Source organism: Diadema antillarum, unplaced genomic scaffold, assembly GCF_040938485.1.
Source record: "Diadema antillarum isolate AM-2024a unplaced genomic scaffold, OU_Dant_1.0 scf00000125, whole genome shotgun sequence".
Lineage (NCBI taxonomy): Eukaryota > Metazoa > Echinodermata > Echinoidea > Diadematoida > Diadematidae > Diadema > Diadema antillarum.
In genome coordinates, this window is record NW_027271014.1 from 2,198,693 (window position 1) to 2,225,343 (window position 26,651).

At 39.1% G+C, this 26,651-nt stretch overlaps 2 protein-coding genes across 2 annotated transcripts in view; one reads left to right on the forward strand and one right to left on the reverse strand.

Annotated features, from left to right (window-relative positions):
- Positions 1–19,270, forward strand: part of LOC139720260 (uncharacterized) — a 51,579-nt gene extending 32,309 nt beyond the window's left edge. The window contains exons 13-20 of the mRNA XM_071631623.1: positions 8,469–8,632; positions 13,320–13,442; positions 14,344–14,396; positions 15,555–15,653; positions 16,291–16,474; positions 17,026–17,138; positions 18,273–18,366; positions 19,085–19,270. Coding sequence (XP_071487724.1) covers positions 8,469–8,632; positions 13,320–13,442; positions 14,344–14,396; positions 15,555–15,653; positions 16,291–16,474; positions 17,026–17,138; positions 18,273–18,366; positions 19,085–19,246 — 992 coding nt within the window. The 3' untranslated portion in view covers positions 19,247–19,270. The remainder of the gene's footprint in view (positions 1–8,468; positions 8,633–13,319; positions 13,443–14,343; positions 14,397–15,554; positions 15,654–16,290; positions 16,475–17,025; positions 17,139–18,272; positions 18,367–19,084) is intronic.
- A 5,521-nt stretch (positions 19,271–24,791) lies between these two features.
- LOC139720278 (uncharacterized) overlaps positions 24,792–26,651 on the reverse strand; it is a 96,218-nt gene continuing 94,358 nt past the window's right edge. Inside the window, exon 95 of the mRNA XM_071631637.1 lies at positions 24,792–26,473. Coding sequence (XP_071487738.1) covers positions 24,792–26,473 — 1,682 coding nt within the window. The remainder of the gene's footprint in view (positions 26,474–26,651) is intronic.

Here is a 26,651-nt window from a genome sequence, read left to right on the forward strand (position 1 = left end):
TCTTTCGACGATGTATTAAAACTATCTGAAACACAATTATCGAAAAACATTATTTTGATCAATATTTACTTCTCTTTCTGCCAAAGAAGGTCCTACCGTATCGAAAAAATCATCATCAGTAATTGAATTGAATGCAGTGTCTATTGGATTGTGTAGTACAGGGTGAGCGTGATTGCCATTGCTTGTGTCCACGAGGGCACCTGTCGAGTGCAGCACAGGGGATTTTGACATCTAGAATGTCTGTGATGTACGAGACTAAAAAGAAAGAAAATGCTACATCTTAGTTGGAAACAGAGTCAATGTAACATTAATCCCATACACGAGGTACCACATATATTACAGAATAACGTATTAACAATTATCAAAGAGCGTCTTCAGCCTTGCTCTACTATATAATAGGAATTAGAATACACCAGTTAAGAAATCAGGTTACAGAAGGAAAAAGAAAAAAAAAAATAAACTAGGTAAAATGTCCCTTGACATTTATGAGTATTACATTAACCATTTTCAGAGAGTGATAGAAAAAAAAAGAGGAAAAAAATAAAACACCTCTCCTATACCAGATGCAGACATCTTGAATTGAATGATTTACATTCACAAATTTATGTACATGGGATGACATAGATACAACACTGGTTGAATGCGAATGGGTGAATGCCCACCATTGTATGGTCACAGCGCGAACGGTCAATAACCACCAGCATGGCGCCCCCTGCCACGCCCCGCCGATGAGGCAAGGGATCGCCAAGCAGTACCTCAATGAAGGCGCCAACAAACAACCACGTGACGGGGAGGCGCCATGCTTCGGACTGCAATGTACAATGAAACAATAGAACGCAATCATCACCTGTGTATTACACTTGGGTGTCACAAATATAGCATATTCAGCTTTGTGTACACAGTATAAACGCGCAGATGAAGGAATGAGAAAAAGGTGAGTTAATTGTATAGGGAAACGTAGGTCAGTAACCACCAGCATGGTGCCCTCTGCCACGCCCCGCCGATGAGGCAGGAGACCGCCAAGCAGTACCTCAATAAAGGCGCCAACAAACAACCACGTGACAGGGAGGCGCCACGCTTCGGACTGCATTAATGAAACAATAGAACACAATCATTACCTATGTATTACACCTAGGTGTCACAAGTACCATAATATGCAGCTCTGTGTGCACCGTATAAACACGTATGTTTTAAATCATCCTACAAGGGCGCTAAGCTGTCACAAAACTCATAGTGTTCAAGACAACCCAACGCCCCACCCACTCCCAACAGACGATAAATCAATTAAACACTTTTATATTATTTATAGTTTGTGTTTAAATTCATTACTCAACTCTCTACCATCATACTATTTCACATACAGATGAAGGAATAAAAAAAAAATAAAAACATTAAAGGGCTTCATAACTTGTGGTATTAAGGGTGGTTCGCTCAGTTGAGTGAAGAACAACAACGCAAATGTATTAATCAAATGAGGTTCATCTTAGCAAGTGAGCGTGGTTTGAGCTCGAGTCTAAGCACACACCTAAAAATGATATTCTAACAGGGAGAATGGGAAAAAAGAATTACCTACTAAGTCTTATTTTCCGTGGACAAACTCTGTGTGCAGCTGACCTGCCCGTTTTCGTAGGCAAACTCTTTATCATATGCTGACAACTGCTTTGTGTTTGGAATGTATTAGCGCTGACTTTGCCCATGAAAAGTAGGCAAAATCTGCGCCAACACACATACAAGTTACAACGTAACATAATACTGATTGAATGTTTTATATATCCTACTTTCCTATCAATAACATCATATTACAAATTTTAAATACCGGTTATTTCTTGTATTAAAGGAAAAACAATGTCCAATGTCCAATCTACTATCAGCATCCATAAAATTTCGTACTGAGGTGAGGGCATGCATTGGTATGTATGACATACACAGTCATCATGCCTATTACACCTGGGTGTCACAAGTAGCATAAACATCAGCTTGGTGCACAATTCAATCCATGGAGAAATTACAGACTGACATCATGAAGAATTCACAGACAATTTACAGACTGTTAATCGTAGGGAATTTACACAGTATAACACAGCATTGAGCATTTTGGTCCATGTGTCAATTTCAAAACTGAAAATCTCTGTTCAACCATTTTATGTTTCAAATAAGTTGAAAGGATGAGAAAAAAAAACAACAATTGAGTACGGGAAAATATGTTGGCAGACTATCATAATAAATCATTGATAAGTCAACCTTAATACAGAGCGGTCGTACATTCATAACACGTCTGAGAAGAAATTAGTCTCAACGTGAGAAAATCAAATGAAAAGGAAAAAAATATATATATTCTTCGTAACTTTGCAATATTGAGAGTGGCTCGTTCAGTTTGAATGAACAGCAACACAGGAATATTAATCAAAATAAGCTTTATCTTAGCATAATAGCATCATATTACAATTCTTTTTTTTTTCTTTTTTTTTCAAGTACCGGTTATCTCTTGTAATCAGTAGAAACAATAACCAATCTACCATTAACATCCATGAAATTACGTACTGAGGTGATGAAGCGTTCCACCAGTATGTGTGACGTGCACAGTCACCACATGTGTATTACACTACCTTGGGTGTCACAATGTAGCATAAACAGTTTTGTGTACACAGTGCAAACACAGTCATGAGCAATTCAATCCATGGAGAAAGGCTGACTGACATCACGAGGAATTTACACAGTATAACACCATAATGTTTCACATACAGGTGAAGGTATGAAAAAAAGAAGAGAACTTAATTGAGTATGGGGAAATAACTTGCGATATTGAGAGCGGCTCGGTCAGAGCGTAGTTTGAACTCGAGTCTAAGCACACACCTGAAAATGATATCCAAACAGGAAAAGAAAAAAAAAAGGAGTTACATACTTGTTTTCCGTGGGCAAACTCTGTGTGCAGCTGCCTTGCCCGTTTTCATGGGCAAACTCTGTGTATATGCAGGTAATTGCTTTTTGTTGTGAATGTTTAAGCGCTGACTTTGATCATGAACAGTAGGCAAAAATCTGTGCCAAAACACACACCAGTTACAACGTAACATGATACTGATTGAATGTTTTAAAATATCCTACTATCATGACTATCCTGATGATAGGATCATGTTACAAATTTAGAATACCGGTTATCTCTTGTAAGTACACATCAGAAAAGGAAATTAATCTCGACGTGAGTTAATCAAATGAAAAGAAAAAAAAAACTAGAGACTTCATAACTTGCAATATTGAGAGAGGCTCGTTCAGTTTGACAGAACAACAACACATGTATATCAATCAAATGAGCTTCATCTTTAATAGCAAATGAGCGTGGTTTGAAGTCTAATCTAAGCACACGTTTGTAAATGATATTCTAGCAGGAAAGAGAAAGAAAAAAGTTATATACTTATTTCCCGTGGGCAAACTCTGTGTGCAGCTACTTTGCCCGTTTACATGGGCAAGCCCATTATCATAATGTTGATACAACATAGTACTGATTGAATGTTTTAAAATATCCTACTATCCTATTAACAACATTATGTTGAATATTTTTTTAAAATACCGGTTATCTCTTGTAATCAGTCGAAACGATATCCAATCTACCATTAGCATCCATGAAATTTCGTACTGAGTTGATGAAGCCTTCCACTGGTATGTGTGACGTACCCAGTCACCACATGTGTATATTACACTTGGGTGTCACAATGTAGCATAAACAGTTTTGTGTACACAGTGCAAACACGGTCATGGGCAATTCAATCCATGGATAAAGGCTGACTGACATCACGAGGAATTTATACAGTATAACAACCATAATGTTTCACATACAGGTGAAGGTATGAAAAAAAAGAAAAGAACTTAATTGAGTATGGGGAAATAACTTGCGATATTGAGAGCGGCTCGGTCAGAGCGTAGTTTGAACTCGAGTCTAAGCACACACCTGAATATGATATCCAAACAGGAAAAGAAAAAAGGAGTTACATACTTGTTTTCTGTGGGCAAATTCTGTGTGCAGCTGCTTTGCCCGTTTTCATGGGCAATTTCTTTATCATATGCAGGTAACTGCTTTTGTTGTGAATGTTTAAGCGCTGACTTTGATCATGAAAAGTAGGCAAAAATCTGTGCCAAAACACACACCAGTTACAACGTAACATGATACTGATTGAATGTTTTAAAATATCCTACTTTGTTTATCCTAGTAATAGGATCATGTTACAAATTTTGAATACCGATTATCTCTTGTAAATACACATCTAGAAAGGAAATTAATCTCGACGTGTGTTAATCAATGAAAAGAAAAAAAAATAGAGACTTCATAACTTGCAATATTGAGAGTGGCTCGTTCAGTTTGACAGAGCAACAACACAGGTATATTAATCCAATGAGCTTCTTCTTAGCAACTATATGTAAGCGTAGTTTGAAGTCTAATCTGAGCACACGTTTGTAAATGATGTTTTAGCAGGAAGGGGAAAGAAAAGAGTTATATACTTATTTCCCATGGGCAAACTCTGTGTGCAGCTGCTTTGCCCGTCTTCATGGGCAAGCCCATTATCATAATATTGATAAATGCTTTACTTTAATGTATGTATTAGCGCCGGGTTTATGCCCATGAAAAGTGGGCAAACCATTCGCCAACACACACACGGTCACAACGTGGTACTGATTGAATGTTTTAAAATATCCTACTACAGTCCTTCCACTGGTATGTGTGACGTACCCAGTCACCACATGTGTATATTACACTTGGGTGTCACAATGTAGCATTGTAAACAGATTTGTGTACACAGTGCAAACACGGTCATGGGTGATTAAATCCATGGAGAAAGGCTGACTGACTTCACGAGGGATTTACACAGTATAACACCATAATGTTTCACATACAGGTGAAGGGATGAAGAAAGAAAAAAAGGAATAAAAGAGACTCAATTGAGTACGGGAAAATATCTTGCGGCTCGGTCAGTTTGAATGAAAAACAACACGGGTATATCAATCAGATGAGCTGTATAGCAAGTGAGCGTATAGATTGAACTCGAGTCTAAGCTCACACTTGAAAATGATAATTCTAACAGGAAAAAGAAAAAAGAAGTTACCTATTTATTTTCTGTGGGCAAATTTTGTGTGCAGTTTCTTTGTGTGATTTTCATAGGCAAACTCTCAGGCAACTGCTTTATGCTAGGTATGAATTAAGGCTGAATTTGCCCTTGAAAACGGGCAAACTCTACACCAACACATTCACACACAAGTTACATCGTAACATGATACTGATGAATGTTTTAAAACATCCTACTGTCCTATTATTAAACATCATATTACAAAATTTAAACACCGGTTATCTCTTATGATAAGGACAAATAATGTCCAATCTACTATCGCCATCTTATGAAATTTCGTACTGAGGTGGAGGTATATACTGGTATGTATGAAAATAACATGCATAATTGAAAACGTACCATTTCTGTTACCTTACTGAATTCTAAAGAATAATTATTAACTTGCCTAAAGCTCGTCTAGTGGTGATGAATGAGTTTCCTATTCTGAATCTGTCCAGGTGGTCCATGGCGCACGCTGATTTCCATCTCTGCTGAATTCTCTGGTTTGGAGTGTCATCTTTGCCCCGACTAATCGGAGTCTTGTAGCAACTTTTTGATCCCGGCGTAGTTTATAAGCAATGGATGCCAGATGACCCCTCTCCCTCTTAAGAGCCGGCGGAAGATCGGTCCGAATGGTGACTCGGGCGAAGTCGCGTACCGCGAGGTTGGTCATGACAACGGTCCGCCAGGATGGCTGAGAGGCTCCAGGAACATCGTTTTGGGCACCTAGGGTCGTCGATTCGTCGGTGGAGTCCATGGCCTCGTTGGATTGAGCGCCGGTATCAGCACTGGGTGCGGTGGAAGTCGTGGGTTTAGGGATTGACAGTTCAGCTGGTATACGGCCTTCACTATGAGTTATGTTGGCTTGTCGGGGACGGCTTTCGAAGGCATTGAGGAGGCGGTCACGGTCGGTCATTTTGACGAAACGAATGATGATTGGATCGAGCACGTTTTCGCGTGCACCAGCCGACTGTGGTCCTCGTCGTTTGAATGACGCCGGTAGCCTGTGAGCGTTTGCTATCTGAATTTTTGCTGCCTCCTCTTGTGGAAAATTCAGAAAATGACAGAGCAGATCCTGAACTACAGCGAAAATGTTTTCATTCCTATTTTCGGGTACTCCATATACAAGAAGGTTTTGTTTTCTTTCATGAATCTCCAGGAGAGTTAATTTGGTGTCCAGTTCCTCCTTTTCTTTCTTAATTTTCTCGTAGATTTCAGGAATGGCCTTGTTTTCAACCTCCGCTATCTTATCAGTTGCGAACGTTACACTGGTCTCCAAATCTGTTACAGTTTTCTTAGTTGCGGCTAGCTCTTTCTTGATGGTGTTCAGTTCTGTAATAACGTAATCAAGCTTGGTTGTTGTCCCCGCCGAACGAGTTCGAGCAGGGGACTATGAAACGGGCTCCGTACGTGTGTGTGTCCGTGTGTCCGTCCGTCCGTCCGTCCGTGTGTCCGTCCGTCCGTCCGTCCGTGTGTCCGTGTGTGCGTCCGTGTGTGATCAAAATCTTCAATTTGCTACTTCTCTGTCATTTATGAGCCAATTTTGATTCTGTTTGCTTTATATGATAGCACTACATGGGAGCTTTGAAACTTCTACACAGAATTTCAGTCGTGACCTTTGACCTTGACCTTTGACCTATATTGTACATTTTGCTACAAAATGCTACTCCTTCGCCATTTCTAACCCGATTTCGATTCCGTTTGCTTTATGTGATGGCACTAGGTGAGGGCTTCAAAACTTCTACACAGAATTTTGACCTTTGACTTCTTTGACCTTTGACCTTGATTTTTTGACCTATATTGTACATTTTGCTACAAAATGCTACTCCTTCGCCATTTCTAACCCGATTTCGATTCCGTTTGCTTTATGTGATGGCACTAGGTGAGGGCTTCAAAACTTCTACACAGAATTTTGACCTTTGACTTCTTTGACCTTTGACCTTGATTTTTGACCTATATTGTACATTTTGCTACGAAATGCTACTCCTTCGCCATTTTTAACCCGATTTCGATTCCGTTTGCTTTATATGATGGCACTAGTTGAGGGCTTCAAAACTTCTACACAGAATTTTGACCTTTGACTTCTTTGACCTTTGACCTTGATTTTTGACCTATATTGTGCATTTTGCTACAGAATGCTACTCCTTCGCCATTTCTAACCCGATTTCGATTCCGTTTGCTTTATGTGATAGCACTAGGTGAGGGCTTCAAAACTTCTACACAGAATTTTGACCTTTGTCTTCTTTGACCTTTGACCTTGATTTTTGACCTATATTGTACATTGGCTACAAAATGCTACTCCTTCGCCATTTCTAACCCAATTTCGATTCCATTTGCTTTATGTGATGGCACTAGGTGAGGGCTTCAAAACTTCTACACAGAATTTTGACCTTTGACCTTGATTTTTTACCTATATTGCACATTTTGTTACAAAATGCTACTTCCGGCGGGGACATATGTTACGCACCGCGTAATTTCTACTTTTCCTTGTTACCTGAGTTGAAAGTCCGGTGAACATGTCTTTTAGCTCCGCAATACCCGCCATGTAGGTAGACGTAGATCGGTCAGCATTTGGCGGGGTCAATTGTCCGGGGCTTATCACATGCTCGGATTCCCGGGAAGTGGTGGAGGAAGATGGGTGCCGCGGAGGCTTTCCACTTGAAGTCGATGCAGAATTCAGTGACATTGTACTCGAGTTTGAAGGTTTCCTGTTGAGTTTTCTGGTGTCAGGTTGATATCGGAGGTTGTAGCCACTTTTTCCAAAACTCATGACTTGAAATTTCACTTAGGGTCAAGTGTGTATTCCACGCATAACTGTGTAGTCCAAGAGCTGGCTAAGACATACGTCTTTACTCTACGAGAGCATCGAACCGAAATTTATGCAAGTGTGTGCAGGCTAAGGTGTCATGTGTGATTGTACAGCTCTTGTATCTGGGTGCGTGACGTGTAATATGATGGATGACCTAACGTCTGACAAGTTTTCATGTGGATTGTCCTGGCAGAGATCTAAACCTGCCACTCATCCTGAGCAAAGAGAGGCGACTTACTCTCGAAGTTTTCCCACAATGACGTCAAGAAATCCAAAGGCACAAGAAATTCTGCCTACGTTGAAATAGGACAGTAATATGAAAATGAGTCGAGTGGCATTCCAAATTTAGTAACATGCAAACTTATTAGCTCTGACCTTGACATGAATGTAATGTGCACACTTACATCTCCTTTCATTAGTGACCTGTACTCTATAGTCATGAATCTGCATGTAAACACTGGGAAAAATCCTTATGAAGTATTGATGCATGAAAATTAGACATTCAAAAGTTTACTATGGTGTATACAGTATTCTATGTGTGATATGAATTATTTCAACCCATTCAGACATTTGGGGATTTGACGACGCAGCAGTGAATGCACTACGTGACATGAAACCCTCCAACAATGTGGACCTCCTCAAGAAGTACCGCATCCTGCTCAACAACTTCTCCGAGTCCAGCTCTGACAACTCATCGGAATTTGAGGAGACGATATCATTGGATGATGAGGTGAGTTCAAAAGAGATTTTTCATTTCAAAGATTTTTTCTCCTACTCTCAAATGCACAAGTCTGAAGGGTCACTGAACTATCCACTGACTTTAACCCTAATCAGGCTGGGGGGGCGGAATCCGCCCCCCCTCGATGTTTCGCGCAATATCTTCGCAGCGCGATAAGCTCCCGCCGCGATGTTTCATGACTTTTTTCTTTCAAGTATCGCGCAACTTTTGAGACCAAAATTGTTGCGCACCAGCGCGTACCGTTTTGACGCGACGCCCGTTCGAAAAAAATTTGTCAACCCCAAAATTGCTCCAAAACGTGATTTTGTGTACAAATCCAATGCAAATTGTGTTTTTTCAATTAATTCACATAAAAATTCATATCTTGACTTAGAATGGACGAAATTAATTTATTTCAGCATGATAAAGCTTCGAAAAATGTCTGTGACAAATTTTGGCCAAAAAACAAACAAAAACAAAAGGTCGAAAAACAATGAAATACATAAGAAATTCAAAAAAACAAGGAAATACATAAGAAATTTATTTCGATACAGATTTTTTTTTATCCTATGTCTCAGGAGAATGATACAAGAAACATTTTTAAAAAGAAATTAGCTTAATTAGAGCATTAATAAGTGATTTAGTGCCCAAAACTGATTTTATGCACAAATTACAATAATTAATTGATATAAAATATAAGAAAAATTTTTCGGAGAACGCAACCATACATTTTGATAGTATACGTCGCGAGCGTCGCGTGTGCTGATTTTCGGCGCGATCACGCGTTCCATAGGCGAGATCTGAAGGGGGGGGGGGGGGGGCGGAATCCTGGTACTTGACTCGTAGTGATTTATTTTTATGCCTCCGCCACGAAGTGGTGCCGGAGGCATTATGTTTTCGGGTTGTTCGTCCGTCCGTCCGTCCGTCCTTCCGTCCGTCGTAGCGTCCGTCCGTAATGAATTTTGTAGACAAGGTAACTATCAAAACCTCTTGAGGTATCCTAGTGAAACTTGGCATGTATATGTATTAGGGGGTGAAGTTGTGCCTATCAACTTTTGGGTGCACATGCTCAAGGTCAAAGGTCAAAAGGTCAAGGTCAAATACCTAAAATGTCACTATTTCCACCATATCTATTGAATGCCAGGAGAGATTTTCTTGAAACTTAGTGTATACATGTATTACCCAATTAAGATTCTCTGGTGAAAGTTTGGGTTATGAGGTCAAAGGTCAAAGGTCAAAAGGTCAGGGTCAAATACATAAAATTTCACTATTTCCACCATATCTATTGAATGCCTGAAGATATTTTCTTGAAACTTAGTGTATACATGTATTACCCAATTAAGATTCTCTGGTGAAAGTTTGGGTTATGAGGTCAAAGGTCAAAGGTCAAAAGGTCAGGGTCAAATACATAAAATTTCACTATTTCCACCATATCTATTCAATGCCTGAAGATATTTTCTTGAAACTTAGTGTATACATGTATTACCCAATTAAGATTCTCTGGTGAAAGTTTGGGTCATGAGGTCAAAGGTCAAAGGTCAAAAGGTCAAGTAAAAATATTAAAACTTCTTTGTTTTCTCCGTACCTTGGAAAATTGTTCAAGGTATCTTCATGGAACATAGTATATACATGTACTGACTGGAAGTGATTATCTAGAGAATGTAGGGTTCATGGGGTCAAAGGTCAGGGGTCAAAGGTCAAGTGCAACACTTCAAAATTTTGCTATTTCCCTCATATTTATGCAATGCCAGAAGGGGTATTTTTTTTTACACTTGGTGTATGCATGTGTAACCTAATAGAAATTCTCTGGAAAGTTTTTTTTTTCTTCTTTTTTCTTGCCTCAAAGGTCAAAAGGTCAAAGATCAAGTGAAAGTGCTGAACTAACTTTTTCCTCCATATCTCGGAAGTGGCTCATGTTTTGAAACTAAGTACATATTATGCATGTTCTACCTGAAAGTGATTATCTTATGAATTTTAGGGTCAAAGGCCAGATGATAATGGTAACAATTTACATTCAATTCAGAAATTGCACTTTTTCTCCATACCGGTACCTTGAAAATTACTCAATGCATAAATGTATGAATGGGTCAAAGTCAAGTTAAAGTCCTTAAATCCCCAAATACATGCTCTCCTATTCATCCAATTAAACCTCGGTCAAGGAAGGTGAACATCGAACACATTTGTGACAAACTTGTCATTTCAATATTTTGCCAATTTTGTGAAAATGTAATCACACATTGTCCACATGTACTATCTAGACCTATTGGGAAAATCATGCATTATGGCGGAGGCATACCAGTCGCCAAAGCGACATTTCTAGTTCTATGCATAGTGTACAAACAGCCTGCACAATGTCCTTGGCACCCATGCATGTAACCTCTATTCTATTTCTTCAGTCAGTCAAATAGTGTTTCCAAATTGTGCAGGCATTCTTTCCTGTGCAAGCTGTGCAATGACCATTGCATATCAATGTGCAGTTCAGTACTCAGCATTTAACATATTTATACTGGTTTATATGTTCATTACTGACAATTGTGGTATGTTGCATAACAGAGTATTTAGTGAACTTTGATCACCAAGAATGTACAGTCGTGGTGCATTAAGCATTGTATTAGAGTTATGAGGGTTGTGGTTTCTGTGACAGGCAATGTATATTGTGTCAGTGTCACATGCAGGATAGTCAAGCTGTGAGGTAAATCCAGAGATAGGGAAAACTGCAGAGTTCAGGCTATTATTTCTTTGGATTCATCTCTCTCTCTCTCTCTCTCTCTCTCTCTCCCCCCCCCCCCCCCCCCCCTGGTGCTTTCTTTTTGTGACATGCATATTTCACTATTAACCACAAGACCGCTCTGCTTCACAATTTACTGCATTATACTTTCTCCTTCAAACTTGACAGCTAGTTTCGGTACATTCCCTGTCCTTTGCCAAAATTTTAAAATCCCCCTTATAAACCATCAGAAGAGTCGTTAAGATGCCGGGTTGGTTTGAGGTAACAGCATCCCCACACGATGCATCCTGCTTAAGCTTAAGTTTTGCGCTTTTATACTAGCTTGCACTTCCTCCTATGTGCACTGGGCCGTAACAAAATAAACTTTCATGCCTTGTTGATGATGAAAGAGAAGAGATGGGATTGAATTTTGCTTCTTTTTGGCTTGAATATTTATGACATACAGTGTATGTAATGTGGAGAGATTTCCTATTCATTACATATTTTGATTTGATATGTTTGTTTGTTGGTTGGTTTTCATCTTTTTTTCTTCCTTTATTTTCTTGTTCAAAGAGAGAATACCACCTGTGGGTCTGATTCATGAAGTTTTGAAACTCTTAAATTAGGATTGAAATCAGCCATAACATTGGATAGTGTGATTGAATGCTGGACCAAAGCAATGAGTGTAACCATGGAGGGGGGGAGGGGGGGGGGGGGGGGTGGATAAGGGATGACATGTTAGTGTTAGGTTTTCTATTATTTGTTTGCTAGTTTGTTTCTGAAGCTACAACTGTCATTGAATGTTTGAGATATTGCTCTCATATCAAAGTTAGTCATCAAATTGAATATTCTAAGGGCAAAACACACATGTTGACACTGCAGCAGTGCTAGCATAATTTTTGTTTTTGATGCTATATTTGGTTTGTACCATTACAGAGTGGTAAATTGATTATTAATAATAATTATTATTTTTTTTAATTCACAACTCAGGATTCATTAGAACTCAGGTAGGTTTGTCTTATCTTAGTCCTTGGCCCTAGGTGAAGTAGGACACTTTTCTCTGGCTAATTGATAACTATAGTACGAGCAGTCAAGTGCTTTTAAATGGTCTCATTTTAACTTCCTTTAACCCTATTCTAACTGGGCTATTTGAGACCAAGTTTTTACTGGGGGGGTTCAATTTGACCCCCCCCCCTCCCCCTTCAGATCTCGGCCGCTGATCGCGCGATCGCTGCGAAATTTTGCCTGAAGATAGAGCTGGATGTCATCTACAAGATTACATGGTCATACAATAGAAAAATATTGCCTTTCTATTTTTAATAAATTAATTATGCAAATCTGTGCATGAAATCATATTTTCACCTATAACTCCATTAAAAAGACTGGAGGATTGCTAAGTTGTTGTGTCAGAATTCCTCAAAGCACATCAATCAAATTTCGTGTAAAAAAATAGCACAATCAAAATCAATTTCTTTTGTTTTCTATTGTTTTGTTAATTTCTTATATATTTTACTGTTTCTTCGACCTTTTGTTTTCTATTGTTTTTTAGCCAAAATTTGTTGCAGGCACTTTTTCAGGCTTATCTACACTAGAATTGATTGATTTCAATGGTTAAAAGTTGAAATAATCCTATTTATATCAATTTAATCAAAAAACCCAATTTGCATTGGATTTGCACACGATATCATGAATTTGAGCTGTTTTGGGGTTCACATGCATATGCAAAACATTATGTAACATCAGAACGGTGTACCCGGACGTCGCAAATTTGGTCTCAAAATATGCGGGAGACTTCAATGAAAAAAGTTGTTGGGCAAAATCTTTGCGCGTTGCGAAATCGTGGCGCGAAACGTCAAGGGGGGAGGTCAATCTGACCCCCCCCCCCCCCCCCCCCCAGTTAGAATAGGGTTAAAGAGTGCATGATACATATTGCATACAGTGACAGTTGATGAGGAAAAGGTGCTCATTTTTTCCTTGTCTCTCTCCAAACAGACTGACTCAGTGACCAACCGGGTAGCCGGCTTCATCTGCAAGAATGTCCTCTCAGGACACAGCAGCTGCGTCACGAGCATGTTCCTTGTCGGACGGGAGCATGGATTCCGTACCACCTTCCTGGTGAGGGCGATAGTCATCTAGACCTCATCACAGTTTGGGGCAACCAAACATATCATTTTAAATATGGCAGATGTGGGGAGAGCAAATATACATGGCAGCCACATTGTCATGACAAATAGAATAGCCTTTCCTTTGGCGTGCCATGGGGGCTTTGTTTCGGGGATAAGACGGTTTGGATTTGGACAGGACACCACTTGACTGATTTCCTGACAATCAATGCAAAGAATGTGATTTTCACCCAAATTTAAGTTGCAAGATCTTGTCACACCAGCAGTATGATGTCAACTTTTTTGAAGGGATGAGAAAGTGTAGTACTTATTTAGAAGAAAAAAATGCATAAAAGACGATTATAGGGATTTTCACATTCTGCTTTACGATTTAAATTTTTTGAAATGCATCAAAAGAGAATTGCTCTTTCAGAAAATATAACCTCCCCCCTCCCCTTTTTCCTCACTTTTAAAACATTTTTAGCCCTCACAAAATCAGATCATGCGACTGTTGGTTTTGTGATACAAGGTCACATGAAGAGTGAAGTGGCAATGAATTAAAGCTATTTGCATAATTCAAATGATGCTGATTCAGAAGCAATATTCACAAAAGTGACTTGCTGATACATTTCTTAGCTTGTCTTGGCAACCACGGTGTATTTAAAGGGAATGTCTAAAGCAAGGACTCTTGAATTCATGATTTGTTTCTTTCCAACCCGGAGGCATGTTTATATGTTTTTGTCTTCCCTTTTCTCTCACTTTTGTGAGATTAAATTCAGCACATTATAAAGAATAACAAAAATAGAAATATGAAACAGGCTGATAAAGTGTCTGCGTTGTGTGATGTAAAATCTTGGCAAAAATGAGAGGTTTATTGATAAATTAATTCTTATTGTGTTTTTTCTGTGTATTAGGTAACCTCAGGCTGGGACAGAAGAATATGCATCTGGGATTTGGAATCAGGAAAGTAAGTATTGTCAATAACTTGTGAAGAAAGCCACGGAACAAGAACAAAATAATCATTACCAACCAAGCTTTGCCACAGAATGGACAATAGAAAGTCAAAATGGACCAAATAAGTAAAGCAAAATGCAGAAGAAGAAACAGAAGAAGAAGGGAGAGAGAGAGAAAGGATATTGAGGGAACACTCATGTAGTAACAGGAGGGGGGAAAAATATCAGGAAGGGAAGTACAGTGTATTGTAGTGTGAGAGAGAGAGAGAGAGAAAAAAAAATTTACTACATTACTCTGAGTTTTCAAGAATGTGTCTTGCAAGCTTTGGTACTATAAAGCAACTCTGCACACTGTTACTGGTCCGACGGTCCCTGACCATAAAAATTATTGTTGAACCAGTAACTTTTTCGTGAATGGACCAGGTAATAAAGGAAAAACTGAGCACCTTAAATGGACACAGTCCGACAGACAGGTCTGACCAGTAGAAAAATGGGTTAGTGTGCAGCCTCATTCTAAGGATGTTTTGTTGCCATTATTTCCTTATTGCAGATAGTCCTACTCAAGAAATGCGTGACAAACAGCAATTATGAGTAAAATTAATTAACATATTTCATGTGAATAATGATCTGCAGCTGAACATTGCTTTTTTTGTTGTGTTACACGCATAATATGTTTCTTTGTAATATATCTTTCCCCATGAGGAATATAATTTTGGTAAATTATAAGGGATGTAGTCATGATACACAAAACAATCATCTACGCCTGTATAATCATATGATTATGATGATGAAGAAGATAGTGGTAACAATATTTGATGATGATAGTAATATGACAGTAATATAATGATGAAAGCTGTTATTATGGTTTTTGATAATGTTGTATGCACAGTAAAAGCTCAACGGTTCCAACAGTCACAGGAATCCATTTGGTGCAATGCTGCCGAGTCTTCCTGACTCTTTGAGGGCTTCCTGAAGAGCATCATCTCTTCTTGCCTCAATAAGAGAAATTCATTTAGAAATCTCCCTTATTCAGGAATCATTTTGCCCATTGAGATGCATGCATGGCACAAGTATCTCCCTGATTGCTGTTTAGATCTTCCTGATTTTAATGTGTGAATGTTGGCAGTACTTTTTTATCATACATCTTCTGTACTCTTGCCCTCTCTTCGCAGACTGGTGGATCGCTTCAGGAATGTGTCTGAGGATGGCTTTGACATTGAGGAGCTGGCGTGTGATGGGATCATTATTGACATGGATTATAGCCACAGACGGTAAGGAACGTAATCATCCTTAATGTGAGAGCTATGCCTTTAACATGTGTAAGCTGATTATATTTTATGTTTTGTTGTTGTTTGTTGTTCATAAGTTTGTAATGCTGTAAAGGTTGGGATTTTTTTTTTCTTTGGAAGTTTTCATTATTATAGGGTGAATTCAGGAAAGATGATGTTTGATCTTTCCTAAAAATGTATGGAATTTGTGCATTGGCGAGCTTGTTGAGCATTTGAAGCAGAGAAATACATTGTACATCATCCAAAATCAGACACCATCAGAAACATTTGAAACGATGAAATAATGAGTCCAACATGGATAATCTATCTTTATGTACATGCCCACTATTTTTTTTTTCCCTCATCGCTGGTACTGAAACGATGAAAAATGTATATGCATATTCATGCTGAAAAGGGCAATTTTTCAATCAATTTCAGCAGTTTCCTGTTTTTTCGGATATTTGGTCACAGAGAGACGATTACATTTCCATTCTTATATCACGTGTTGTCTTCATCAGTGATGTAATCACTACCAATGCAACCTTCGTGCATGTCATGTGCTTAATTTGCATTTGGTTCCAGCGCTTTGTATCACCTGTCAAAATATCCTGATATTTGTATCCTCCCTCGCCACACCCAGGAATGAGTTTGCCTGTGCCTCTGGAGACAAGATGGCGTACATTCGTCACTTTAGCGAGAAGGGTCACGAGATGACCCTGAGGAACACGCTGCAAGGTCACGAGGGCGAGGTCACGCAGGTCAAGTGGAGCGACTTTGGTGACAATTGGATCACAGCGTCGGAAGACGGAACTATCAGACTGTGGGTGAGTTGTCACACTGCGTCTCCCATGCCCTTGTAGCGTATCTGGGCAATTTATGGTTTAGGGTTAGCTTTAGGGTTAGAGTTGGGGTTAGGATTAGGTTCAGGATTTAGAATTAGGGTTTGGGTCAGGGGAATGGTCTGGAGTAATTGCCCAGGGGGTAATTGCCCTAGATCCCCCTTATAGTTTCAGGAAACTTTGACAAACTTTTTGTTACTCATCTGCTTCATCTCTACTAGTTAGTGTGCAATGCAGTTTTCAATATACTGCTCAGATAGTGCAGAAATCATATGTGATGTCACATGTTTAGTATCAAGAAAAGATCATGTGGCTTTAATGACTTTAACCAAGATATCATTTCATATTCATGGCAATTGCCTACCCCCCCCCCCAAAAAAAAAAAGAAAAAAAAAGAAGAAGTAATTATAACAATTATGGTAATGAAATGAAAACGCTCTGAATTGCAAAAATAAAATTCCACCATATATGAAGGCAACAGGTCTTGCAAACAGCATTTAGAATTCTTGTTCCTGTCCCTCCTTGTCTTACCTCAGAGTGGAGATGGGATGTCCTGTGAACAGGTCATCAACGCCCACGGCCCGGTGTCAGCCATCTGTCTGGACAATGTATCAGAGTGTATCGTGGCAGGAGTCCACAGCGTCATCAAGTGAGTCTCAAGCTTTTTCTCTTTTACCTTGTCTTCTCTTGTTTCCTCTTCTGCTGCGTTGTCTTCTGTTCTGTCAATGTTACTGTATGTAGTTCAAAGTCTGCTTTAACCCGCCGAAAACGGTTTGATTTTGCTACAACATGCATTTCCCATAGACACCTGCCCGAGTATACTCGGGACTCGTCCTCGTCGGGTGAAGCAGTCAAACTTGTCCAGAGCAACACCCAGAAACATCCCCTCTTAGACTAACTCTCATGAAGGATTTTTCTTTGTTTGGTTGTTATTACTCTTGTTGGTGTGTATGTGTGTTCCCCCTTTTCACAGAAATCAAGTGCAATTTTAACCCGTTGCGGACAGGCTGATTTTCATAAAACACGCCTTTCCCATAGACACCTGCCTGAGTATTGTCATTAATTGTTTTCAACGAGTTAATAGTCTTAATATGCCAAAGTCCAGTTGCATTAAAATGGATATTTGTGTTATTACAGTTTTTGCATAATGATTTTTGTAAAGATTACAAGTGATATGTTTGTGAGTATAATAAAAATGATGATGTTCATTGAGGGTAGCCTTTTACTTGTCCCTTTAGGTGATGACGATACAATGAGCTTTTTCATGGCTAACAACTAAAGGCCACCGCATATTATACAACTTTCAGTCACATGACTGGCCGACTTTGGATCTGAAATAGATTATAATATCATCAGAATAATCACACTTGTTTATTTCAGATCCAAAGTCAGTCTTGCTACTGAAAGTCATAAAGTGTGCAGTAGCCTTTACAAGAAATTTCAATTTCATTGCTGCTGGTAACTGAGAATGTCATCGTCATCTCATGTTTTATCATTTTAATTTGAGTTTTCATACATAGAGAGAATGACATGCAGCTCTTAACCTGTTGAAGACGGCTTGATTTTGCTACAACACGCATTTCCCATAGACACCTGCCCGAGTATACTCGGGACTCATCCTCAACGGGTTGAAAACAAATCATACAATACCACATAATTGCAACCATTATCATTATGGCACAACTGTGTTAATTGAGCTACAACTTAAACACCAATCCCCCCCCCCCCCTAAATTGCTTTAATGTCATCACTCTTATCACATTTATCCATGCACGAATGACAGAGTGTACAATCCGAAGAAGAACAAATTGTTGCAGACCAACTACGGGCACACTGACTCCATCAGATGCATTATACATGTACCAGAGAGGAACCAGGTGAGGCCTACCTCTTATCACTGTTCTAGCGCTAGTGTCATTTGTATGTCATTGCAGACAATATTTGAGTACATTAGTAGATCCGATATAAGATTACTAAATGTATGTGATAATTTCTTGCTTGCTTGTACAGTGTACATGCAAAGATGTACTATGCACATTTTGTAGTCAAATAGGTGATGAAGAATCTAAGTGAGTCATGAGAATTTTTCAAATTTGTGTGTACAATGTATTACATAATCCATACAAAATTAGCTTATTCCTGGTTAGTTTAGTGGTAGAAATCGCCATCTGACATGGTAACTTTTTAAAGATCTTGATAGGTTTAAGCATAAAACACATTTACATATATCTCCTTTTCACCGGTAAAAGATATTTTGATATGAAGGGGGGGGGGGGGGGGGGGGGGGAATGGAAAACAAAAAAGGAATGTAATTTTAACACATTTCTTTCCAGACGAAAGGAAAGGAGACATTGCACCATCTTTGCAGTAATGTGTATAAAATAAGAGAAGCTGTGTTCAATCAGTGTTCTGTTTAATTACTGAAATGCCATGTTATGTCCTCTGCACATACAGCTATTTATGTATGTGTTTGTGTGTGTGTTGGGGGAGTGGATGGCTTGGATGTATTGATAATTCTGAGGTTTCTTGATAACAGTCAAGTATCCTTGTAAAGCAACAAGCTAAATTTTTTGCTCCATTTGCTTTTCTCCACAGTACATCTCGGGCTCGTGGGACGGGACGCTGCGGGTGTGGAATGCCTACCGGGTGGCTACTCGGAGGAAGCGACTGGCTCGCATGGAGGAGAAGAGAGAGAGTGTGGCCAACCTCCACAACACCAACCAGCCTAACTACCTGGTGGATGAGGAAGACAGCTAGGGAAGGGATGCAAGATTCACACGATGCTGCACAGCGTGACTCTTGGCAGAATCCCCTTCCCCTAAGACAAGAAGAAACCATCTCTCTCTGTGTAGCCAAAAAACTGATTCCTGTGTTGCATTTGCCGCATGAAATGAATTCTTTTGCACACAATATGTGTTATAAAGATTTCCTCCACATAGTCACTGTCTGGTACAGACTAGTCTGAAATGTGGTGTATAGTCAATACAGTACACCAAACTTTTTTTTTTTTTTTTTTTTTTTTTTTTTTGGGGGGGGGGTGCAAAGATACACCCCACAAGGCTATAACTAACCCCTTCTACCCCTGTACTGTGTATAGGTCCCCACAGGTACTTCTGATTATACCTGATCACTATCATACGTTATGTCGGACCAAAACCCAACCTAACCAAGCAGACTTACCACGGGTAAACACATGAAGGAAAATTGTGAGAGGGAACTTCCGGAAGGAGACGAACTGCATAGACCAAAGCAACCAGAAGTGTACTTGAAAATTTGACATTTTTTTGTGTGCATTTTCATGGACTATTGCATATCACACTATATCCACCCTTGTATTAGCCCTCTTTTTCTGGACAACAGAAAAGATTTTCATAACTGACTCCAAAAACCTTGATAAAATGATTTTTATGCCGTCCTACTGCTTTTGAGTATAGTATGATAAAGGAATCACACTGTGATTTTCTGTGTACATTTTGCACTTGGTAGTTTCTTGCAAACCTTGTATGTGCATTTTCTTGGATGTTTCTTTTTTTTCTATTTAACCTTTTTTTTTGTCTGCGATTTGCTGCTTAACACAAACTTTCATCTTATTTTATAGAAATGATGCTATTTTTGCTTTCTATGTGCCATTTCTGATGCTTGCTGATATCAAAAAAGAAAAAAAGATTCTTTCTAGGTTTTTGTTCATGAAACTGTAAATGCTGTCCATTTTCCAGGATTCTTTCTTTTGGACCAGCAAGGCTAGGACATAATGAAATGGCAATGAAAAAGAAAAGAGAAGAGAAGAAAAGAAAAAACAAAACAAAACAGCTGCAAGCTTATTGACACAACAAGTGATGAATAACCTTGTAAGGATCTGAAGACACTGTTTTCAGATACTGTTTGAACAAAAGTAGATTTTCTAATTTTTTTGTTTTTATTTTAATTGTTTGGTCTTTTGCTTTTGATATTTTATTCTTTTCCTTTGAAATGTGATATGTCAAGATTATTTTAGTACACCATTTGCTCCTTTCTTTGCCTAGATTGTGTAACTGTCCATTGAACCATTTTACTCTACTGCATAAAGCTGGTGTCTGCGTAAATGTAAGCTTAACCAACCACACAACTGCTGAATTTTGTATCATTAACCAGGGGTGGGAGAGCACTTGCAGAAGTGAAGTCTGAAAAAAGAGTAAATGAAACTTAATGAAAAAAACAAAGAAAAAAAAATAAGTTTGAAATGTATTTAAATATGGACTAGTTTATGAATTTGAATTGTGAATTTAACAAAAGAAAAAAATAAGTGTTAGACTGAAAATTGGGTTCTGGGCAGAGTAAAAAAGTCTGAAATCAGACTAGACTCTAAACTCTCACATCCCTGATTAGCTGTCATGACATTGCAATGCTGCCGCGTTGATCCCGTGTTCTGTCTGATCTGTGAATTGCTAACCAATTATACCATAATCAGCTTATTTCATTATATATCAGTATTGCTTGTACAGTCAAATGATTCAACTCAAAATGTTGGAATATGAATAGAGCTTCCAGTTACTCAGATTCATACACTGTGCATGTTGATACATACGTACCTCTGTATGTGCTGTGCACATACATTGATTGTTTTGTATGTGTACGTGTACAATGGTTGTATTATTCTGGAGCAAAGAATGGTACAGCTGCAGCTACTTGTACATGCATGCTCCTAATGAAACTATTACAAGACACTGTTTATATTTTTCTAATTCCAATTTATATCAAACCATTTTTTTTTAGCCTCAAGCTAAATTGTAACCATCGTCTGTATGACTAAGGATATCTTCTACACATACATTAATTTCACAGTATATCATTCTTTCTTTCTTTTTCATCAAGAAAACACACCAATGCTCATAAACAAACAGGCTTTCATTTCTTTCCCATCATTTTTCTCATATTACATAGATGTGAATGTATTATCTTACAGAACACATTGTACAAGTATCTTACTGCTGCATATAATTTTAAAGAAATGGTAGCTTGAATGGAGATATTTTAGGTATGGTACTGATTTATTTATTTATTTTGTTTTTGTTGTTGTCTTTTTTTCTGAAGCAAGTTAAATCTGTACCACATACCTCATAGGTACAACAAACACCACATAGGCATATTTCACAGCACGTTTTTTTTTTCCACTTCTGCAGAAATAGTTGATTTATATACAGTGTATTATCTCTTTTCAGAATGAATGAACATAGAGTGTTTGCATTATCTGTATTCTCTGTATAGCAACTCTTTTATCACCTTGCCAAAGTATCTCATTTATGGCACTCAAGTGTTCTGGTGGAGGGATTCTTCATCTGTTATCTGTGTGTGACTGTCTCTTTAATCTGTAGGTTTCAAATAAAATTGAAATGAATAATAAGGTGTCTTGTTGAAAGTATATTTTGTGACATATCATATCCCAGGATACCGTGTACAATATAAATGTTTAGGACATGTATGGATTGTATTTATAGTGTGACAGTATTGAATTTGAGTACTACCTGAAACTTATGAACTATATCTGTAAAATGTTTTACTCAGAGTAATTGTCTATGAAAGATGTTGTATTATGGTCCCTTGCATTCCTACTATCTAATGCAAACATTCAAAATAAATTCTGTTTGATATACAATTGCACTCATCAGTATATCTGTTCATGGTGTGTTATTTCAACTCCACATATAAACAAAGAAACAAACATACAAGCATCTATTAGAGTCCTCTATAGAGATTAGTATTGAATGACAGAAGCAAATCAAAAATGTTATCAAGAATGTAAATTTCCTTGATTCTGCTCAGTGTAGATATTCATTGTTTATATTCTAGTATACACTTGTACATCTGCCTCTAAATGCTGGTGAAACTAATCCTCCAAACAAAGTCAAGAAGACATACTATGGGCACCTTCCATTTTAGTCTACAGCCAATTTATCCATGAATAATAATGTGCGAGTGGTGTTGGTGTAATCATTATGAGACCAAGTTTTATGATATTTCTTCTCATCCATGCATTTTAAAAGAGGCCATATCAGGACTCTGGCAATTACAGCTTTGGTTTTCTTTCGAAAACCTTCATTTCACCCAGAAATACTGGTGTAAGGAATGACCTACATGTACTTTATATGCCATATATTTTGCGAGGTTTTCATTTTTGTACATTTCAGAAGTCGGATGCTATTCGAGGATTTAACTACAGAGGAAAAATGTTAACTCTGATCCCACCATGAATGTGACATGCAAGCAGACATTTCTCTGTAGATTACTTGTGCTCCACTAGTGCAAATTTAGCCACTCACTAATTTGTTGAAAAGTCCTGTTTTGAGAAAAAATATATACTCGCTAAATATAATATATATTATGGCGTAAACAGTATTGTTCAATGATTTCGTAAAACATTCAGACAAAATCATGATGAAACCAACGTGAAACGTTTTCTGTTCTTGTCACAAAACCAGTGAACATTTATTCAGCATTGCAAGCATGGCCCATGTTCCAACTCATTCACAGCAAAGTAAATGGTACAAAGGTACAGTTGTATTTCCTCAGGAATGATCCCCCTCATAACAATCACGTGTACATTTTTGCTGCACACCCTGTAGTTTTCCAAGCATGCTAAAAGATGATGTAAGGGAAATCCCCCCCACCCCGAGTTTGGGTTTCACTCTCCTCAACAATTATTGGTTAAAACTTTTTGTAGTCTGAGCAGCTGCCATTGCATAGACAGTAAACATGTTGTCATCTGATGACATGGGAACAGCATTAATCTTAACTGGAACACACCACTTTCAAGATGACGCAAAACATCCATCCAGCTTTGCGTACATGTTGGAAATTGGGTGCACTACTACACTGGAGATAACTGATCCATGCACTTTTGGTTGTATAGGCTATATTTTTTCCAGCATACTAAACAGTTGGGAAGATTTGCCACTTTGCAGAATGAATAACATCGTCAGAAGAGGTAGCTTGCTACACATTTGGTTAACAAATTTCAATTAAATGCTGTGTCTTGTATCAACACTGGACGGCTCACACATGTACAACATGTATAAACTGACATCTCCAAAATATGGTGGCAGATATTGTATGAATCAACACACTCCCCTGCATGTTGAAATTGTTCAATCTTCCACTGCACTATAAAAAAAAGCACTGTGCTCAAAGGTAAGGTAGTTCACACTTCTGTTATGGACGGAAACCAAGTACTTTACATTTATAGTAAACTTATAGGTATGTACAGCCAAGTAATAACACATTTGAATTCAATATTACACTGCACAAGTCAAATTTATTCTGATTTCCTTTGGGTTTATGCTTGTCCTATATTCAACAATTGCATATTTCTCAAGTTGGAATGCTCTCACAGATACATTCATACACAAATTTACATACATTGTATGCTGTATGTACACAAAAATTGACATACATGTACATTTGTAAGTTACATTGAAAGTTGAGAAAGATCCATATTTACAATATGTCTCCCCATTTTATGCATGCACACAAGCTTACTATACAATTCAATGAATAATATACACATGTACAGTATACTGTACATTGGAAGTTTGACAGTCAGTTTATCACGTATACGGTGTATACATGTAGTGTATCTCTGAAGTGGAATATAAAAGAAAGGTTTATTTATATCTAAGAGGTGTGTAAAATGCAATGAAACACCAAGCAATACCGACATGATGCACGCTTGTATTATGATTCAATTGACAAATCATACATTGCATGCTTTTATGGAGGGAACCAAGTGTAGGTTACCAGGAAAAAAAAAAAAGCAGGGGAAGTCATTAACAGAAAAGGTCACTGTCATGGTCACCCTTTTTCTATTTTCTCGAGGAAAAACTCTGTTATCCTCATTGCAATTATTATACCTATTAAGCATACGTTTTAAAGCACTGACTTCACACATTTCTAAAATGGATGGTAAAAATGTTACATGCATTATATTCAGCTTCACATCAAGTCATGCAAAGTTGGGAAGATTCCAGACCATTTCAAAAACAAAGCGAATAATGACAAACCCTACAATGCATATCAAAATTCACTCAAGCTCAGAGCTGGCACACATTTTTACGATAACATTTTTAATTAGTTTAACTTGTATTGAACAAAATAATTACAGGCGCTGAGGATTTCTAATTAAGAAACTGCACAGGATTCTTGTCCACTTCAGCAATAGTAATAAAACCATAAATTCTCATATACAATCTGAAGAAAATATATACATATTCATTGAGAAATTGGATTAACATTATAGTCATACAAAAGATTACCTGTCAATGCATTTGATTTAGTAGGCAGGGTCATCCTTGTTGAAGATGCTTCCAGAGGCTTGGCTGACTGTCAGTTGTCCGCTCCTCCTCCCCTGCCGACTCTCCCTTTCTTGGCCACTCTCCTGTCCCTGGCTGCTCTGTCTGCCATGACTAGCAGCTGACTTGGCCTCCTCCGCTCGCTTCTTGCTGCTCTCGTCGTCACTGTCCTGCCCCGTAATCGTGGCGATAGCCTGCTCAAAGAAGTTCAAGGATTCTTTGGAGCCGTGGTGATCCTTCTTGTCCCCCTTGGGGGAGCCTGGTGACCCGCTGCGATGCTCAGAATCATCAGAGGACGTCCTCTCCTTCCCCTTATCATCATCGCTTTCCTTCTTCGATTTAACGGATGATGCGGACCTCACAGATCTCCTGCTGCCACTACTACCAGGTCTTCCAGACTTCCTGGAACCTGCATCACTGGGCGGCCTTGGCACAAGGTCTTTGGACTCCTTGCCGCTAGGGGAAGCTTTCCCATTGGACCTGTTTGATTCTGCAGAGGATGCACGGTCCTTATCTGGATCTGGCTTGGTGCGGGATCTTGTAGAGCCACCACTCCCACTTCTCTTTGAGCCTTTGTCAGATCCATAGATCCCTTCAGCTGCCTTGAAGCTCTTCTTGGATGCAGTGTCTTCATCCTTCGACTTTTGCGATAGTTTCTTAGACTGAAGACTTGTTCTTGACCCCATGGGGCTCTTCCCTTCCTTGATATTGTCAGTGGCTTTACTCCCAGTGGCATATGGAGAGTTCCTGTCTGACTCAGTAGGGCTGGCCTTGCCATTTACATGGCTCTGCCTTGATTGAGCACTGCCATGTGACTCGGCACTATGATGTGACTTCACGCTGTGATGTGACTTCGCACTATGGCGAGACTGGACACTCTGCCTTGACTGTGCACTCTTGCGAGATTCTTTATCATAGTCATCATCGCCTTCATCGTCCGCCTCTTTCTCCTTCTCCTGGACATCTTCATCCTCGTCCACATCTTTTCGATCATCCCCATTCTGCAAAGAAGCGCTTGACGCCCTTGAGTCTGAGTGGTGTGAGCTCCTGGTGGAAGAACGTTCTGAGGCAGCCTCGAACCCATCGTCATAGTCACCTTCATCCCCTGCATCATTGTTTGCATTTTCATTGTCGACTTCCTCCTCATCCTCCTCGTCAGGATAAGCATTCTGATTGTCGTTGAGAGCACCAGCCAGGTTGCGGTAGTCGAAGGTCGACTTCAGGTGCCGTTTCCTCTCGATCTCCATGGACCTTGCTGTCAGGAGCAGCTCAGCTGCTTCCTCCTCCTCCTCTTCTATCTTCCCCGTTCCGTCTCCTCCAGCTCCATCCTCCATCTCCTCAGCAACCGGTTCCTGCTTTAGCGGTTGCTTCGGCTTCTCCTCCTCCTCTTCCACTTCCTCGATGGTGACCCTCTTCTCCGAACGGACAGACTGCCTGCTGTTGGTCGGACGACTCACCGCCGAGTGACGGGACCCCGAACTTATCCTCAAGCCTGTCGCACTGCCAGGTTTGCTACCGAGGGATCGTCTGGATGCCTGGGAGGGTGGTCCTCTCTCGCTACCGCCTTCCTCGTTGGCAATGCTGGCCTTGGTTTCCTCCAGTGTTCGGGTAGACGGCGGCATTGATGGCTGAGGCCACTTCCTCGTTTCATTCTCTGGTGCCTCTGCAAAATCCAAGACAAACAAAAGATTATAGAAATATGCCACATTCTATATTAAGACACAGCATGCAGAACATATCAACGTTGGCACAGAATATATCCTAAAAAGTGTTGGTTGAGAAACAATCAAACAATACTGAAAAGCCAGCATCCCTGAGAAAACAGCAAAAAAAAAAAAAAA